Below are 20,922 nucleotides of genomic sequence, written 5' to 3'. Positions count from 1 at the left end.
TATGGAAAAATGCCCTTTATAAAAGGTAAAAATATCACAAATATGCATATTTAAATATGTCAAAGCTGATTGAACACAGGTGAGAATATTGCTTCAGAATAAATTATATTTACAAGCACATTTTGTGAGTGACAGATTGTGAACCGGCTTCATGTCGAGCCCTGTTATGGAATCGCTTCAGCCCTAACTCAGGCATATAGTGTCCGATCTCGTGTTAGATTAGAGCTGTAACTAGAGGAATATCAGGAGATTAATGATGAGGAATCTCTACTGAGTTTCTACTGGACTAAAGTGACTCCAGTGTGTGTGTGTGTGTGTGTGTGTGTGTGTGTGTGTGTGTGTGTGTGCTAACTCATGTTTATCTCCAGTGGATGTATGTGTGTGTGTGTGTGTGTGTGTGTGTGTGTGTGTGTGGGTGTATGTGTGTGTGTGTATGGTGTGTCCTAACTCATGTTTATCTCCAGTGTGTGTGTGTGTGTGTGTGTGTGTGTGTGTGTGTGTGTGTGTGTGTGTGTGTGTGTGTGTGTGTGTGTGTGTGTGTGTGTGTGTGTGTGTGTGTGTCCTAACTCATGTTTATCTCCAGTGTGTGTGTGTGTGTGTGTGTGTATGGTGTGTCCTAACTCATGTTTCTCTCCAGTGTGTGTGTGTGTGTGTGTGTGTGTGTGTGTGTGTGTGTGTGTGTGTATGGTGTGTCCTAACTCATGTTTATCTCCAGTGTGTGTGTGTGTGTGTGTGTGTGTGTGTGTGTGTGTGTGTGTGTATGGTGTGTCCTAACTCATGTTTATCTCCAGTGTGTGTGTGTGTGTGTGTGTGTGTGTGTGTGTGTGTGTGTGTGTGTGTGTGTGTGTGTGTGTGTGTGTGTGTGTGTGTGTATGGTGTGTCCTAACTCATGTTTATCTCCAGTGTGTGTGTGTGTGTGTGTGTGTGTGTGTGTGTGTGTGTGTGTGTGTATGGTGTGTCCTAACTCATGTTTCTCTCTCTCTCTGAAGGAACACTGAAGAGACGACGGGCTCAACACGCGGCCCAGCAGCAGCAGCAGCAGCAGCAGAACCAGCACCTGAACCAGAACCAGCACGCTCACGGGCACCAGAACCAGCGGCCGGCCCCACGCCAGGCCCCGCGCCAGCCCCAGCCGCAGCGCCACCACCGGCAGCCCCGCGATAACTACCAGATGGGCCAGATGCGGCGCTGAGGCCCGGCCCGGCTGGAGGAGGCTCTGGAGCCGTCCCTCAGTCCAGTGGAGCGGCTCCTCCTCATCCAGAGCTCCATCCGGACCCCTGAGGGACGCCCACAGTGCCCACAGTGCTTCCCCCCCGCGGACCAGCGCCACCCTCTGATAGTTCTGCCCTCGCCTGTCCAGCGGGGGTGTAGATAGTCCCTTCTCTCCTGAAACACTCCAGACTCAACGCGGTTTGATATTAAACAACATCTTTATAGGAAACGTGTGGAACCCAACCACCTGCTCGGAAAAGGACTTTTATTTTGTAAGAGCAGAAATGCCGCCTCCCCTTTTCAGACTGCGGCTGTACAGAGACGGTATGATCTGTATTATACAGGAGTATTTCTTCTACTGTCGATAAGAGATTTACAGTTTTGTTGACAACACTCAGGACTCAAACGCTCAACCGGAGGATCAGCGCGAGGAGGAACGATCCCGCGCCAGCCGCCGCTTCATCCAGTGTGTGTGTGTGTGTGTGTGTGTGTGTGTATATAGCTCATGTAGAATCACGTCCTCACGTCCACGGCACTTCCTGTACACGCCCCGATGAGGAATGTGCATGAACAACTTGATTTTAGTGTGTGTGTGTGTGTGTGTGTGAGAGCGGTACGAACATGAAGATGAAGATCATGATCGTTTCTATGGAAGCCTGTATCCGCCACCGAATAAAAGACACAATCAGACTTTTTTTTGTTGCAATTACGAGTTTTTATTTTTCGCAATTCAAACTTTTTTTCTCATTCATGCGAAAAATAAAAACTCGCAAAAAGTTTGAATTGTGAGAATAACATTTATGAGACAAACTTGTTATTGTGAGAAAAAGTTCTCGCAAATCTGAATTTCTCGTAATTACAAGTTTTTAATTCTCGCAATTACGAGTAAAGAGTCAGGATTGCGAGAAAGTTAGAATTGTGAGAATCAAATTTATGAGGAATAAACTGGTAATCGTGAGAAATTCAGATTTGTGAATTTTTATTTCTCAACTCTATATTCTGAAAAAATTACTTGGTTATTGCGAGTTTATTTCTCACAATTCTTACTTTTTTTTCTTGCACCTGACTTCTCACAATTACACGTTTTTATTTTTCGCAATTCTGACTTTTCTCATTCATGCGTAAAATAAAAACTCGAGAAAAAGTTAGAAATCTGAGAATAAAACTTGACAAACTTATAGTTGCAAGAAATTCAGATTTGCACATTTTTATTTCTCACAAATCTACTTTTTTCTCTATTCTGAATTTGTTTTCTTGCAATTCTGCATTTTTTCCCCTCATAATTGCAAGAAATAAAAAGTTGAGTTGAAGAAAAAAAGTTGAGTTGTGAGAAATAAAAATTCGCAAATCTGAATTTCTCGCAAATTACACGTTTATATTTCTCGCAATTACGAGAAAAAAGTCAGAATTGCGAAAAATAAAAACTCGTAATTGTAAGAAAAATGTCAGAATTGCGAGAAAGTTAGAATTGTGAGAATCAAATGTATGAGAAATAAATTCAGATTTGCGAATTTTTATTTCTCACAATTCTTACTTCTCAATTACACGATTTTATTTCTCACAATTCATCATTTTTTTCCTCTCAATTGCGAGTTATACTTGCGAAGCTAAAAGTATCGGCCCCTTGTGGATCTTTTGAGGGTGGCAGACACGAGCTTCCGGGGGAACTGGGAGTGTTATGGGATGTTCAGATCCAGCGTGTGCTGTGAAGAGCTGCTCGCGTGAAGTCACGAGGGTTTGAACCCATGATTCTCTGCAAATGTGTTGAAGCGTAGCTGTAGTTTCCTGATTCTCACGGTTTATTAACACAGGTTTAGTTTACATCCTCCTCATCTCCTGCAGATGGGCGGAGTCTCAGGTGTTCAGGACTTGTCCATCTCCGCAGGTGTAAACTATGTACAGTAACTGGAGAATTTCTGTTATATTTGAAGGTACATTTTGATACTTTTCTTTTGTTGGCCTGTAGACGAGCGTTTGTGGAGTCCGGCCGCGAGCCTGATCCGGTTCTGGTTTTCCGCCACGAAGGATCCGGCTGGGCGGAGCACATCTCAATATTTGCCTGTATTTGACTTCTTTTAATTTTTACGTAGTCTTGGTGAAATTTGATAGAGGAAAAGCGCACTGAAAAAAGTCTTAATCGAGTCCAAATGTCGTAGGTGCAAATAGGCCGAACACTAAAATTGAGAAACGAATGAAGAAAAAAAGATTAATACTGTCTGTTAATGTTCACTGTGTTTTATACAGTACCTACATTTTTGTTCACTTTGAACATTTTTACGTAACATTTCAAAACGTATTGTGCAAAGAGATGTAATTTTTTTGGAGTACTTGAAATGCATTAATAAAAAGACTGGGTTGAATGGCAGCTGTGCGTCTTCGTGTGTGTGTGTGTGTGTGTGTGTGTGTGTGTGTCCTCATGTGTGTATGTGTGTGTCCGTCCTCGAGGATCTGCAGCGTCTGAACTCCTGCTCCTCTGAGGCCTTCAGACGCGTGACTTCAGCGGAGACGCCACAGAACCACATCCTGCACACAGATAGATCAGACACCAAAGATCAGACCATAGATCAGACACTGATAGATCAGACCATAGATCAGACACTGATAGATCAGACCATAGATCAGACACTGATAGATCAGACCATAGATCAGACACCAAAGATCAGACCATAGATCAGACACTGATAGATCAGACCATAGATCAGACACCAAAGATCAGACCATAGATCAGACACTGATAGATCAGACCATAGATCAGACACTGATAGATCAGACCATAGATCAGACACTGATAGATCAGACACTGATAGATCAGACCATAGATCAGACACGGTAGATCAGACCATAGATCAGACACTGATAGATCAGACACTGGTAGATCAGACCATAGATCAGACACTGGTAGATCAGTCACGGTAAATCAGACCATAGATCAGACACTGGTAGATCAGACCATAGATCAGACACTGGTAGATCAGACCATAGATCAGACACTGGTAGATCAGTCACGGTAAATCAGACCATAGATCAGACACTGGTAGATCAGACACTGGTAGATCAGACACTGATAGATCAGACACTGATAGATCAGACACGGTAGATCAGACACGGTAGATCAGACACTGGTAGATCAGACACTGGTAGATCAGACACTGATAGATCAGACACGGTAGATCAGACACTGTTAGATCAGACACTGATAGATCGGACACTGGTAGATCAGACACTGATAGATCGGACACTGATAGATCAGACACTGGTAGATCAGACACTGAGATCAGACACGGTAGATCAGACACTGGTAGATCAGACACGGTAGATCAGACACTGATAGATCAGACACTGGTAGATCAGACACTGATAGATCAGACACTGATAGATCAGACACTGGTAGATCAGACACTGAGATCAGACACTGATAGATCAGACAATGATAGATCAGACACGGTAGATCAGACACTGTTAGATCAGACACTGTTAGATCAGACACTGGTAGATCAGACACGGTAGATCAGACACTGTAGATCAGACACTGTAGATCAGACACTGGTACATCAGACACTGATAGATCAGACACGGTAGATCAGACACTGTTAGATCAGACACGGTAGATCAGACACTGGTAGATCAGACACGGTAGATCAGACACGGTAGATCAGACACGGTAGATCAGACACTGGTAGATCAGACACGGTAGATCAGACACGGTAGATCAGACACTGATAGATCAGACACGGTAGATCAGACACAGTAGATCAGACACTGTTAGATCAGACACAGTAGATCAGACACAGTAGATCAGACACGGTAGATCAGACACTGATAGATCAGACACTGATAGATCAGACACTGATAGATCAGACACTGATAGATCAGACACTGATAGATCAGACACTGGTAGATCAGACACGGTAGATCAGACACTTAGATCAGACACTGATAGATCAGACACGGTAGATCAGACACTGGTAGATCAGACACTGTTAGATCAGACACTGGTAGATCAGACACGATAGATCAGACACTGATAGATCAGACACTGATAGATCAGACACTGATAGATCAGACACTGGTAGATCAGACACGGTAGATCAGACACTTAGATCAGACACTGATAGATCAGACACGGTAGATCAGACACTGGTAGATCAGACACTGATAGATCAGACACGGTAGATCAGACACTGGTAGATCAGACACTGTAGATCAGACACTGGTAGATCAGACACTGTTAGATCAGACACTGATAGATCAGACACGGTAGATCAGACACTGTTAGATCAGTCACTGTTAGATCAGTCACGGTAGATCAGACACTGGTAGATCAGACACTGATAGATCAGACACTGATAGACCAGACACTGGTAGATCAGACACTGATAGATCAGACACTGTTAGATCAGACACTGATAGATCAGACACGGTAGATCAGACACTGTTAGATCAGTCACTGTTAGATCAGTCACGGTAGATCAGACACTGGTAGATCAGACACTGATAGATCAGACACTGATAGACCAGACACTGGTAGATCAGACACTGATAGATCAGACACTGATAGATCAGACACTGATAGATCAGACACTGATAGATCAGACACTGTTAGATCAGACACTGTTAGATCAGTCACTGTTAGATCAGACACGGTAGATCAGACACTGGTAGATCAGACACTGTTAGATCAGACACTGTTAGATCAGACACGGTAGATCAGACACTGTTAGATCAGTCACTGTTAGATCAGTCACGGTAGATCAGACACTGGTAGATCAGACACTGGTAGATCAGACACTGATAGACCAGACACTGGTAGATCAGACACTGATAGATCAGACACTGATAGATCAGACACTGATAGATCAGACACTGTTAGATCAGACACTGTTAGATCAGTCACTGTTAGATCAGACACGGTAGATCAGACACTGGTAGATCAGACACTGTTAGATCAGACACTGTTAGATCAGACACTGTTAGATCAGACACTGGTAGATCAGACACTGGTAGATCAGACACTTATAGATCAGACATTGGTAGATCAGACACTGGTAGATCAGACACTGATAGATCAGACACGGTAGATCAGACACTGTTAGATCAGACACTGTTAGATCAGACACTGGTAGATCAGACACTGGTAGATCAGACACTGAGATCAGACACTGATAGATCAGACACTGATAGATCAGACACTGTTAGATCAGACACTGGTAGATCAGACACTGGTAGATCAGACACTGAGATCAGACACTGATAGATCAGACACTGATAGATCAGACACTGTTAGATCAGACACTGATAGATCAGACACTGTTAGATCAGACACTGTTAGATCAGACACTGATAGATCAGACACTGATAGATCAGACACTGTTAGATCAGACACTGATAGATCAGACACGGTAGATCAGACACTGGTAGATCAGACACTGGTAGATCAGACACTGGTAGATCAGACACTGATAGATCAGACACTGGTAGATCAGACACTGATAGATCAGACACTGATAGATCAGACACTGTTAGATCAGACACGGTAGATCAGACACTGATAGATCAGACACGGTAGATCAGACACTGATAGATCAGACACGGTAGATCAGACACGGTAGATCAGACACTGATAGATCAGACACGGTAGATCAGACACTGATAGATCAGACACTGTTAGATCAGACACGGTAGATCAGACACTGATAGATCAGACACTGTTAGATCAGACACTGTTAGATCAGACACTGATAGATCAGACACTGATAGATCAGACACTGTTAGATCAGACACTGATAGATCAGACACGGTAGATCAGACACTGGTAGATCAGACACTGGTAGATCAGACACTGATAGATCAGACACTGATAGATCAGACACTGGTAGATCAGACACTGATAGATCAGACACTGATAGATCAGACACTGTTAGATCAGACACGGTAGATCAGACACTGATAGATCAGACACGGTAGATCAGACACTGATAGATCAGACACGGTAGATCAGACACGGTAGATCAGACACTGATAGATCAGACACGGTAGATCAGACACTGATAGATCAGACACTGTTAGATCAGACACGGTAGATCAGACACTGATAGATCAGACACTGTAGATCAGACACTGGTAGATCAGACACTGTTAGATCAGACACTGATAGATCAGACACTGATAGATCAGACACGGTAGATCAGACACTGATAGATCAGACACTGATAGATCAGACACTGGTAGATCAGACACTGATAGATCAGACACGGTAGATCAGACACTGATAGATCAGACACTGATAGATCAGACACTGGTAGATCAGACACTGATAGATCAGACACTGTTAGATCAGACACTGATAGATCAGACACTGTTAGATCAGACACGGTAGATCAGACACTGATAGATCAGACACTGGTAGATCAGACACGGTAGATCAGACACTGGTAGATCAGACACGGTAGATCAGACACTGATAGATCAGACACGGTAGATCAGACACGGTAGATCAGACACTGTAGATCAGACATTGTAGATCAGACACGGTAGATCAGACACTGGTAGATCAGACACTGATAGATCAGACACTGTTAGATCAGACACTGATAGATCAGACACTGTTAGATCAGACACGGTAGATCAGACACTGATAGATCAGACACGGTAGATCAGACACGGTAGATCAGACACTGATAGATCAGACACTGTTAGATCAGACACGGTAGATCAGACACTGATAGATCAGACACGGTAGATCAGACACGGTAGATCAGACACTGATAGATCAGACACTGTTAGATCAGACACGGTAGATCAGACACTGATAGATCAGACACTGTTAGATCAGACACGGTAGATCAGACACTGATAGATCAGACACTGATAGATCAGACACTGGTAGATCAGACACTGATAGATCAGACACGGTAGATCAGACACTGGTAGATCAGACACTGATAGATCAGACACGGTAGATCAGACACTGTTAGATCAGACACTGATAGATCAGACACGGTAGATCAGACACTGGTAGATCAGACACTGGTAGATCAGACACTGATAGATCAGACACTGTTAGATCAGACACGGTAGATCAGACACTGTTAGATCAGACACTGATAGATCAGACACTGTTAGATCAGACACGGTAGATCAGACACTGGTAGATCAGACACTGGTAGATCAGACACTGATAGATCAGACACTGTTAGATCAGACACTGATAGATCAGACACTGATAGATCAGACACTGATAGATCAGACACTGGTAGATCAGACACTGTTAGATCAGACACTGATAGATCAGACACTGATAGATCAGACACTGATAGATCAGACACGGTAGATCAGACACTGATAGATCAGACACTGATAGATCAGACACTGGTAGATCAGACACTGATAGATCAGACACTGATAGATCAGACACGGTAGATCAGACACTGATAGATCAGACACGGTAGATCAGACACGGTAGATCAGACACGGTAGATCAGACACTGATAGATCAGACACGGTAGATCAGACACTGATAGATCAGACACTGTTAGATCAGACACGGTAGATCAGACACGGTAGATCAGACACGGTAGATCAGACACTGATAGATCAGACACTGGTAGATCAGACACTGGTAGATCAGACACTGGTAGATCAGACACTGGTAGATCAGACACTGTAGATCAGACACTGGTAGATCAGACACTGTTAGATCAGACACTGATAGATCAGACACTGTTAGATCAGACACGGTAGATCAGACACGGTAGATCAGACATTGTAGATCAGACACGGTAGATCAGACACTGATAGATCAGACACTGGTAGATCAGACACTGATAGATCAGACACTGTTAGATCAGACACTGATAGATCAGACACTGTAGATCAGACACTGATAGATCAGACACTGGTAGATCAGACACGGTAGATCAGACACTGGTAGATCAGACACGGTAGATCAGACACTGATAGAGCAGACACGGTAGATCAGACACGGTAGATCAGACACTGTAGATCAGACATTGTAGATCAGACACGGTAGATCAGACACTGGTAGATCAGACACTGATAGATCAGACACTGATAGATCAGACACGGTAGATCAGACACTGATAGATCAGACACTGGTAGATCAGACACGGTAGATCAGACACTGATAGATCAGACACTGTTAGATCAGACACGGTAGATCAGACACTGATAGATCAGACACTGTTAGATCAGACACGGTAGATCAGACACTGATAGATCAGACACGGTAGATCAGACACTGATAGATCAGACACTGTTAGATCAGACACTGTTAGATCAGACACGGTAGATCAGACACTGATAGATCAGACACTGTTAGATCAGACACTGTTAGATCAGACACTGTTAGATCAGACACTGATAGATCAGACACTGTTAGATCAGACACTGATAGATCAGACACTGTTAGATCAGACACTGTTAGATCAGACACTGTTAGATCAGACACGGTAGATCAGACACTGATAGATCAGACACGGTAGATCAGACACTGATAGATCAGACACTGGTAGATCAGACACGGTAGATCAGACACTGATAGATCAGACACTGATAGATCAGACACTGATAGATCAGACACTGTTAGATCAGACACTGATAGATCAGACACTGTTAGATCAGACACTGATAGATCAGACACTGTTAGATCAGACACTGTTAGATCAGTCACTGTTAGATCAGACACTGATAGATCAGACACTGTTAGATCAGACACTGATAGATCAGACACGGTAGATCAGACACGGTAGATCAGACACTGATAGATCAGACACTGTTAGATCAGACACTGATAGATCAGACACTGTTAGATCAGTCACTGATAGATCAGACACTGTTAGATCAGTCACTGATAGATCAGACACGGTAGATCAGACACGGTAGATCAGACACGGTAGATCAGACACTGGTAGATCAGACACTGATAGATCAGACACTGATAGATCAGACACGGTAGATCAGACACTGATAGATCAGACACTGATAGATCAGACACTGTTAGATCAGTCACTGATAGATCAGACACGGTAGATCAGACACGGTAGATCAGACACGGTAGATCAGACACTGGTAGATCAGACACTGATAGATCAGACACTGATAGATCAGACACGGTAGATCAGACACTGGTAGATCAGACACTGATAGATCAGACACTGTTAGATCAGTCACTGATAGATCAGACACGGTAGATCAGACACGGTAGATCAGACACGGTAGATCAGACACTGGTAGATCAGACACTGATAGATCAGACACTGATAGATCAGACACGGTAGATCAGACACTGATAGATCAGACACTGATAGATCAGACACTGATAGATCAGACACCACACACTCCACTCAGTCCTTTCACTGATAGATCAGACACTGATAGATCAGACACTGATAGATCAGACACGGTAGATCAGACACTGATAGATCAGGGAAACTCAGACTAGGATTTTTAGTCTAGAAAACCTGACTCAGAATTTCAGACTAGGAAACTCAGACTGGGAATTTCTGACTAGATAACATTTCTTAAATCAAATACATTTCCTGGAGAAGCAAAAGGACTTCAGATATGAAGTCTTGTTTTCAGACAACGTATCAAACTGAAGCAACACTTCACAATAAGGTCTGATTTAGTAATATTGGAAACTAAGGAAGAACATCATGTTTGCAGTGTGTTTTATTCTGCTCTGAAATTCAATGAGACTCACTTTTCCTGACTCTCTCCTGATTTAATCCGGATCCTCCACACACTGAGTTCCAGGTCCGGATCGGGTCCGTTCCAGCTCATGATGTTCCTGACGCGCCTCAGCCAGCTGGACCAGACCAGCTCGCCCTTCCAGACCAGCCTGATGGAGGTCAGGTGACCCAGATCAGCGGCCACCGCAGCCAATGAGGTGAAGGCCTTCGGACTGCTGCTGTCTTGAGACCTGCAACACACCTCATGATCACATGATGATCGCATCTTCAGCGATGTTCTTCAGCTCAACATCTGCTTATTATCAGGAGTGCTAAGATGCCTTCTGTCTTCTGACTGATAGTTTAGTCCAATCCTGCTCCTGGAGGGCCACTGTCCTGCAGAGTTTAGCTCCAACCCCAATTCAACACACCTGAACCAGCTAATCGAGGTCTTATTAGGCATACTAGAAACTTCCAGACAGGTGTGTTGAGGAGAGTTGGAGCTAACCTCTGCAGGACAGTGGCCCTCCAGGACCCAGTTTGGACACCCCTACTTTAGGAGTAGCTTGTCGCTGGGGGAGTACCTTTAAAATTACATTTTTGTATCCTTTTTACACCGAAAAGGTTCATAGTAGTACCTTAAGGTACATATTGCTACTCCAAGGTACTACAATGCACCTTTTAATGGTCCTTTACTTTAGACTGTTTATCAAGTAAAAGTCTATAGTATAACTATACAAACGTTCAGCTCGTGTCTTTCTGCTGTCAGATCTGACCTGAACGTAATAATAACTTTTCATATAAAAATCCTGAGTATTAAATATGACCAGCTTTGAGGAAGGGTTCATCATTGCATTATATGTTTTAAAACGGCAGAGCTTTGATCATAAAACTAAGCGTTTAAATATCACCTTAAGACATATTTTTGGCAGATATTGAGTTATAAACATGTCAGTGATTTACAAGCATCAGAATTATATATGAATATCAGCATCTGCATCTCTGAATAAAACGGAGCAGTTTTGTTCCACTATATCAGACTTCATGAGCCATAAAGACTGCTGTGTGGAATATGGTGTGTAGATGTAGTTGTGTCGGGACTCACAGTGTGACGGGGACGTCTCGGGTCTCTCCTCGGGTCCCGTTGAGCGAGACGGACAGCGCGGCCTCGACCGGCTCCATCAGGTTCATCAGGTGGACTCTGATCTGGTAGTGAAACACTGAGGGAGAGGGAAGAGGGTGTGTGTTCGCTATATAAACAGACACAGGAAACACCAGCTGGGTTTATCCGCCGCCCGTCTAGACTCCTGAACTGACCTTTATAGGGAGCTTCTGGGCCGGTTCTGAAGTACAGGCCTTTGGCGTTCTTCCCCGCGCGCTCGCGCCGCACATCATAGCCCAGCGTGTTGCAGCGCATCTGTTTGCAGTCCAGACACAGGCCTTTGTTGAAGGTGCTGTCGTCACGGCAACGGTAGCCTATTATGGGGTGGCTGGTGTTGATCAGGGAGTCGGTGAAGAGCTTGACTGAGCGCTCGTGGGCGCATTTAATGGTCTTGGGAACACCTTGAACACACCATGAGTCAGTATAATGACTAGTGTAGGCACTTTTAAAATAGTACATGAAACTGCTTTATTTAGTGCCCATTCTCACAGAACATGTTCCTGCGTCCCTGCCCTATTTTAATAGCGGGGTTATGTAAATATGACTAGATGGGTGCATTTGGCCACTGAAGTGTTTGAGTTTGTGTGTATATTTAGATTTTTTGCATTTGGTACTACTGGACCTCAGTGCTGCATTCGACACTGTTGACCACAACATACTTCTTGACAGGCTAGAAAATTGGGTTGGGCTTTCTGGAATGGTCCTCAAATGGTTCAGGTCATACTTAGAAGGGAGAGGTTATTATGTGAGTATAGGTGACCATAAGTCTGAGTGGACATCCATGACATGCGGAGTCCCACAAGGGTCAATTCTTGCACCACTCCTATTCAATCTGTATATGCTGCCACTGAGCCAAATAATGAGAGAGAACAAAATGGCCACACCCAGATCTACTGAGCCCTATCACCTAATGACTACAGCCCCATTGACTCTCTATGTAAATGCCTTGATGAAGTTAACAACTGGATGTGCCAAAACTTTCTTCAGTTAAACAAAGACAAAACTGAAATCACTACATTTGGAAACAAAGATAAAATTCTCAAGGAGAATGCATATCTTGAGGCTAAAGGTCAAACAACTAAAGGTCAGGTCAGGAATCTGGGAGTGATTCTGGAGTCAGACCAATAACTAAATCAGCTTACTATCATCTGAAAAATATATCAAGAATTAGATGCTTTGTTTCCAGGCTAGACTTAGAGAAACTCGTTCCTGCTTTTATCAGCAGTAGGCTGGACTATTGTAATGGTCTCCTCACTGGCCTTCCCAAAAAGACCATTAGACAGAACGCAGAGCAGAACCAGAACATTATGACCATATCACACCAGTCCTCAGATCTTTACACTGGCTTCCAGTTACATTTAGGATAGATTTTAAAGTACTATTACTTGTATATAAATCACTCAATGGTCTAGGACTTCAATACATTGCAGATATGCTGATTAAATACAAACCCAACAGATCACTCAGATCATCAGGATCAAGTCAGTTAGAAATACCAAGGGTTGCTTTTAGCTCTTATGCCAGCCGTAGCAGGAACCAGCTTCCTGAACAGATCAGATGTGCTCCAACAGTAGCCACTTTCAAATCCAGACTCAAAACACATCTGTACACATCTGTCCAGACTCAAAGCACATCTGTGTACATCTGTCCAGACTCAACACACATCTGTGCACATCTGTCCAGACTCAACACACATCTGTGCACATCTGTCCAGACTCAACACACATCTGTGCACATCTGTCCAGACTCAACACACATCTGTTCAGCTGTGCATTTACTGAATGAGCTGTGCCACTGTACGTGCGACTGATTGCACCTTATCTTATGCATTTACTCAATGAGGTCTGTGCTTTGTCCGAACTGCTTGCACTTTAATTATGTGTTTCAACTTAACCCTGTTTTATTTTTTGTTTTAATTATATACTTTTTATTTAATTATTATTTTTTATTTTGTTAAGGCTGTCTGGGTGGAAGAGGTTGAGAGACGGGGGAGCGATAAATCGAAATCCCTCCGGTGTGAGGAAGACCCGTGTAGATCCGCTCTGACGGGTAAAACATCTAGAGAACGCCCTCAAGTTAGGCCTGGAAGATTTGTCTGTAAGGGTACTGTCTAAACGCACAGTTACCTGACAAATATTTTTAAAGTAAACCTGACTCTCCATTTTTTTCCACCCCAGATAGGGGATTTCATCTTTATTTTTTATTTTATTTTAATTCCTATTATAACTGTTATACTATGTATATATTTTTATTTTTTATTTTATTCACTTAGGAATATTTCAACTTCATTTCTGGGTAAAGCACTTTGAATTGCCACTGTGTATGAAATGTGCTATACAAATAAACTTGCCTTGCCTTGCATTTGAAACTTCTGTCACCAAGACAAATATCTCGAGACCCCTGTGGTTTGTTCCATAGACACTCAAGAACATGTCCCATTCGAACGGGCCCTAATGTTGCATGTTCGATTCCTCATCTTATACAGTCCGTTTATCAATATTTCTCGGGCTCAGTACCTTGCAGGCCGTACTGATAGACGTTGGTGTAAATGTCGAGCATCTTGCAGCCGGTCTGAAAGGAGCCTCCGTTGGGGTAGAAGTCCACGTGAGCGACGCTCTGCTTGATTCCCACTCCCGGCATGAGGCTGGACCCGGTGAAGGTGTGGATGGCGTCCACAAACTGAGCGTCGTCCGGAGACAGTCTGTCAAACGCCGGCAGACCTTCGAAGTGCGGCCCGGCCGGATCCAGACCTGCGTCACACAACAGACATCAACACAAGTCAAGACTAACCGAGATGTCGGCTTGAGACAGCCTGGCTGGAAAGTTTGTAGACATTTTAAAAGCTTGAATTGCTAGCATGTTTTAGCTTGTTGCTAGCATGATTCAGTTTTAAATCGTTCGGTAATTCAGATCAGTTAGAAAGCATTCTGAAGGTCTTCGGTTTGGTGGTTGTAGCTTGAAAGCTCTAGGAGGAGTACAGCCCAAAGTATACTTGACGTGTACAGTCGAATGTTTAGTCTTTCAAAGTCGTGCGAACAGAGGCGGTCGGCACATGCGCTCGAGAATGTTTCATCTCTGTCCAGTGTAGGGATGCGCGGTATACCGGTACTGGGAAAATACTGGTATATATTTTATTTCAAACGGTACAATATCATGATTTTGCTAATTTCGGCATATGCTGCTGTTCCGAAGTTCACCGCTAGGTGGCAGTGCACAACCCAAACTGACAGAGGAACAAAATTAATACAGCACAGCAGTTGATTCTCACTCAACACACTCAAAACCAGAGGTGGACAATAACTAAGAACATTTACTTGAGGACTGTACTTAAGTACACTTTTTGAGTATCTGTACTTCCCTTGAGTAGTATTTTTTCTGGGAACTTATACTTTTACTTCACTACATTTGAAAGACAAATATCATACTTTTACTCCATTACATTTCTAAGGCCCTCGAAGTAGAAAGTCGTAGCCGCTTTGAAAGTCAGTGGATAATTTGTTTTCTTCTTTAAAGCGTTTATTTATTTTTTGTTTTTTTTGCAGACAGCCTATCAGTAATCACTCTTGTAGGATCACATGAAGTTCAACGATTTCCAAGTATTTTTTGAACACTAATCAATTGATGGAAAAATAGAAGGCATCAGTTCCCAGATGCAGTGCGCGCAACCATAGCCATACTTAAAAATTAAAATTCAGAATAGCAGACGTGGATAAGTCTGAAAAAGTGCGACGACACGAAAGTGCACACAGAAAGCTGCCTCTCAGACGCCAGACCACAAGTACTGAATTTTAGTCTATTGAAAACTAAAATCTTATTATAGTCAATTAAAACTAGACTAAAACTAAAACAATTCAGATGCCTAAAATGTTATAGTCAAAAGACTGACTAAAACTAAATCCAAATTTGCTGTCAAAATTAACACTGGTATGAAGTATGATTGGTCAAATGATTTTTAAGTTGCCATAGCCTTGTGGATAGAGCGCTAACGCATAGCTAACATTCGACAATATTAGTTAGCATGTAAAAATGTAGTTGGGCTAATAATGTTAACTGAAGTCCTGTCAGAAATATGTTTTTACATAATCCTGTCAAATAAACACAATGTAGAAACCTTTCTTTTCTAGTATGATTTTGACTTTGATAATAGCTTTGTAACTTTTAAACAAGTATTTAAATGAGTTCAAGGTATGCCCACATGTCAGATGGAGCAGGACTGGCGTAAACCACCATGATGGAACAGTGCATTCATACAACAATGCAACAATAATAAAATAATGTGTTTACTTTTACTTTTGATACTTAAGTACTTTTAAAAGCAAGTACTTCTGTACTTTTACTTAAGTAATGGAGTTGTGTACTTTGTCCGCCTCTTCTCAAAACTCATTAATAAACAGAGGATTAGATGTGAAATTTGGAATTACTTTGCTTCTAAAACTGCTGAAGAACATCAAACCTGGCCAAGCATCTGCCACTCGCCCATTCCTGACTTGTACAAGACATTAAGAGTTCGACAGGCGAGTGCATAAATCAAACATCTAATTAAGTTAAACATTTATTTTCTTTTAACACTCATCAACGCACATAAGATCGTATTGTTTAAATATCATGAAATCTCCAGCGTTTGTTTCAATCAGTGATGTTTAGATTTCATAATATTTGCACACATACTATTGCACTATTTACATTCGCGAGAGACATAACCGACTGTGTTTATGTGACGACTCACTAAAGATGGACATTTTTGACATCATTTTGTGTGTTTTTGACTGAGGAAAAACAACTTAATTTAAAATGCGCGACGCTCTTTAGGCTTGTGTGTTTGTTGTTGGTATGAGCACAAAGAAAACTCTCTCAAAGAGCTCCCGTACCATGTATTATGAAATGCATGTTCAAATTGGCAAGGTTTAAAAAGACGTGGGCGAGTGATTTCCGTCAGCTTCCGAAACAACGTGAAAATGTTGAATCTGAGCGCGCAGATTGCTTTAGTGTAGGTATGATGTGTTTTAAAGCCAGAAGCAATTTGCTAATTTTGAGAGCTAGAGAAGGGAGACTAAAGTCTTCAGTATTGCTGAATTTACTTCTTACAAAATAGTTAACAAATGCCTGATTTGATGTTATTAATGCGTCCACCAAAGCGTTTTTTCACGCGGCTGGCTGGCGTGTCCAATTGTTTTCAATGGCAGCGTCGCGTTTTTAGAACACCATGAGCGTAACGAGGCGAGTATTTCACGCATTCAGTGTTTTTTAGCGGTCGCCGAGAGTTGAAGAATGTTCAACTTGAGTAAAACGCAGCGCTCATCACTGTCACTTTTCACCCAGCTGTCCAATCACAGTGGAGGAGGGGCGGGACAAATACAACACGACCAACCACCACATTCTGTGTACAACACCAACAGATGAACACAAGCAGCGTAATAACAGAACAAAATCATTTAAAACAAGAGCCAGAGCAAATACTTTACATTGCATCTGCATTTTTATATTGAAACAATACAGAAACTCTCTGTGAAATGAGATGCTAGTAACCCTTCCGCGGATATTCCGTATCCTAAGCAAAGTCTCATCTGGAAAACCGTGCGCTCTCAAGCGAGATGTTTTCAGATGGATAAAAACCCTTTGGTGGACACGCGGCCTCAGGCCTCAACTGCCCTAATCCTGTCGGACGCATGTTTGCTTCCTCATACCAGTAATGCGGCCCACTTTCCTCCGTCCTCTGAAATGGCTTCCTGCAAATCCAGCCACATGCGCTCCCAGACTGTAGCCAATCAGATGGACTTGATCCATGGAGAGCTGAGCAGCTTCCTGTCCGGAGAGGAAGTGCCGTCAGGACTCAAACACTGATACTGATGCACATACAGTATACGGACACTTATCAAAAACATTTTTAAAATGAAAGTCACCGTTTGATCGGATGTTTGCAGTGTTTATTCTAGATGATTTATCATTATTGTGTTAATAATCAGAATGAGAATAACTGTTTCTGACACACTCAAGCCCGTCCTACATTTGTTCTTGTTTGTGAAGCGCTTCACTCGAGTGGGGAAATGGGAAATGGGATTTGCTGTAGTTTCCCTTCAGCGTTATCTAACTGTGGCGGGAACACATGCATGTTTAGAGTTTTATATGCGGTGGGTTTCATTGCCAGAACGTTCCCATTAAAGACCCTCATTACCTCCAGCCATTTGAGCAGCGCGGCCACATCCTGCCCCACCTGTCTGCTGTTCTTGGCAGCGATTGGATACGGCTGAAGGGCCAGAATCCTCCAATCACTGATGAGCACGTTGACCTGCCCGAGCCGGACCTTCAGCGCAGAGGCCAGATTGAAGATCCACTTCTCCATGAGTCCGTTCATCTGAGAGCAGGAGAAAAGCACTCAAACACGCTGTGATCCCCCTTCCCTCCATCTCCAGGAACTTCCTGTCTGCTCTGCATGTTTGTTGACACATGAGCCGAGGCGTACGGCAGAGATTCATCATCCCAGCTAACACACATGTGTCCCGTTGGGTTATGAAAATGTTTGAATGCCTCTGTAAGTATTGAGGTAAACATTCCATTCTGCAGACATGTGATTACTTTTCTCTGAACAATGTATAATAAGATTTTGAGAACAGACCAGATGACTTTGAATGAACTTTAGAATAATGTTCCTGGAGGGACGTTTGTTCCTGTCTTTGAGAGGACCTTGACAGAGTCAGGTTCTGACCTCTCATCGCTTCCCTTCATGCGTGTGTGTTCTGACGTACCGTCCATCCGTGTATGACCAGCGCCAGAGGAAGGCTTTGGTTGTAGCCGCATCTGTGGAGGCTCTGGGACCGGAATGGGACCAGGGCGCAGGTCTCCTCAAACACCGTCCCCTCGTGATACAGATGGAAGCTGGACTTCAGCAGCGTCTTCACTGGAGCAGGGCCAGGAGTCTCCGCCGCAGCTTCTGCAAATAAAGCCAGATGTGTAATTTCAGAGCATGAAACCCCGTCCCATCATGCCGTCCTGCGGCTTCAACTCTTTCCATGGCAAGCGTTCAAAGAGCCTCTCGGAGAACGTGCAATTACAGACTGAAGTTCAGTGTGTCAGACTAAAATAAGAGCTGTGTGTGTGGTTCCTCTTACCTGTGATGTTTGAGCGTCCTCTCGCAGACGCAGTGAACACACACATGAGGAATAAAGCCCTCGGGACGCTCATGATCTCTCCTGTGGGTCCGCTTCGGCTCTTCTGAGGGAGTCTGAAGAGCTGCTCAAGGTGGAGAACGCATGTGTGTGTGTGAGAGAGAGAGAGCCAGTGGGAGGGGCCTGAGTGACTCATGGGGAAAGATCTCTGCTCTGATTGGCTGCTGGCTGAAGAAAGGCTCATGAAGGCTGTGGAGTTCAGACCTCTTCTCAGAGAAGACAAAAGTGAAAGCAGCTTCAAAACATGAAAGTGTTAATGGTTTGAGAAGTTTACTGTGAAGAAAATGTACCGAATTAAACCTTTTATTGTACACAAAAAATATATGTAAAACTCTGTCTAGCCGAGTTTGAGCCGGTAAGTGTCTTTAAAGTGTTGACGATCACAGGGAAACCTCATCAAGGACGGTTAACAGAGAGATGAGATGTTATCAGGCTTGATCTGTTGTGACCTGCTCAAACTGCATCTGGATCTGCAAGTTACTCAAGTCAACTCAAACTGAAACTCAAGAAACTTCAAATTCAAAATTAAATGTTAAAAAAGTAACATTTAACGAAAAACCCTAAAACTAAACTGACACGACCATACAAACCATAAAATCCTTGAGTTTGGAACTCTTGGTTCTTGACTCGGTGTATGGAACGGCACATTCGACACATGACCGGCCGGGATATTTAAATAAAGTCTTGGCTGTTGTTTTTACCTTGTAGAATGTCAACGGATACACACTGTGTGTAACCTGGACTGGACAGGAGTAGTACTTACACAGGACAGAGTGTCCAAGTGATGGCTGGTGACCTTTGACCTGGACCCCACCTCTGAGCTTGACCGCTGCTTCACCCACCCCTGACCCATCATATTCAATATGAACTATGACAGTTGCATATGTTTGTAATATTTATGTGTTGAGACAATCTCTACACTGTAAACATTGTTAAGGTTGTACAACAACAAAAATCCTCGTACCAATTTCCCCTAGCTTTTTCTTATTGATTCAACTTCTGTAAATAACAGTTATAGGACAGTTAACAGTTAGAAGTCGTCTGTGACAAAAAATTTTTTTAGTTGAGTCAACTTGACATTATTTGTTTTCTGGAGAGGTGCAACTATTCTGTGACAAATCGTTTGTAGTTGAGCCAATTCAAGAAATGTAGTCCATTGGAAACAGAAGTTCTTCAGAATTAACAGGTTTAGATTTTTTTTTAAATTGAAAATCATTTGGTCACCATTATGGAGATCAGTGTTTCCTTTGGTCCTTTGGTTTGGTTAGCCTCTTTGAGTGAGTCTGGGGCCTTTGTTTAGCAAAACACAGAATTTGTTGCTAAGAAAGAAATGAAGATGATCCAACTTTCAGCCTCATAAACTCGAATAAATCAATAATCTTGTTTCTGACCAATATTTTACAATATTATATATTTTACCAGCAAAACTTTGTTGCAGCAGATCAGACATTCTGAATTTAAAATACATTACGGGGGGAAAAAAGTATTTTGCCACACACACATCAAGAATCAGCATTTGAATTTCAACAATGCTGCAATGCATGCTGGGAGCCAACAAAGTATTACAATTATGGCTCCCAGCATGCATTGTGGCATGAAGCATGTCACCATTGTTAAGATTCATATGCTGATTCTTGGTGTGTGTGTGTGTGTGTGTGTGTGTGTGTGTGTGTGTGTGTGTGTGTGTGTGTGTGCG

At 42.9% G+C, this 20,922-nt stretch overlaps 3 protein-coding genes across 4 annotated transcripts in view; 2 read left to right on the top strand and 1 right to left on the bottom strand.

Moving 5' to 3' along the window:
• adam10b (ADAM metallopeptidase domain 10b) overlaps positions 1-3,577 on the top strand; it is a 39,223-nt gene extending 35,646 nt beyond the window's left edge. For both annotated transcript variants that reach the window (XM_079808993.1, XM_079808994.1), the window contains one exon: positions 990-3,577. In XM_079808993.1, the coding sequence (XP_079665119.1) occupies positions 990-1,192 (203 nt within the window). In that variant the 3' untranslated portion in view covers positions 1,193-3,577. The remainder of the gene's footprint in view (positions 1-989) is intronic.
• LOC307121775 (uncharacterized protein) overlaps positions 1-20,922 on the top strand; it is a gene marked incomplete at its 5' end in the record, with an annotated part of 194,234 nt that overhangs the window by 55,763 nt on the left and 117,549 nt on the right. The window lies entirely within an intron of this gene.
• On the bottom strand, positions 3,297-19,317 carry lipcb (lipase, hepatic b). Its single transcript, XM_079808995.1, has 9 exons — positions 19,170-19,317; positions 18,807-18,991; positions 18,236-18,415; positions 17,748-17,865; positions 14,580-14,813; positions 12,219-12,464; positions 12,007-12,121; positions 10,934-11,152; positions 3,297-3,735 (listed from the first exon to the last, which is right to left on the bottom strand). Exons 1-9 carry the CDS (start codon positions 19,240-19,242, stop codon positions 3,627-3,629), a joined length of 1,479 nt encoding a protein of 492 aa, XP_079665121.1. The 5' UTR covers positions 19,243-19,317; the 3' UTR covers positions 3,297-3,626.

The sequence above is a fragment of the Gobio gobio genome, assembly GCF_949357685.1.
Source record: "Gobio gobio genome assembly, chromosome: 25".
Taxonomy (NCBI): Eukaryota; Metazoa; Chordata; class Actinopteri; order Cypriniformes; family Gobionidae; genus Gobio; species Gobio gobio.
The sequence above is the reverse complement of the archived record's forward strand: the minus strand, read 5'-3'. Positions and strand labels throughout refer to the sequence as shown.

Bases quoted from the DNA above. Each gene is read 5' to 3' on its own strand.
- lipcb (XM_079808995.1), bottom strand. From the start codon at position 19,242: ATGAGCGTCCCGAGGGCTTTATTCCTCATGTGTGTGTTCACTGCGTCT. The intron at 17,866-18,235 runs GTAATGAGGGTC...CTCTCCGGACAG, and splicing joins CGCTGCTCAAATGGCTGGAG to GAAGCTGCTCAGCTCTCCAT. The intron at 12,465-14,579 runs GTACTGAGCCCG...GGTGTGTTCAAG, and splicing joins CTATCAGTACGGCCTGCAAG to GTGTTCCCAAGACCATTAAA.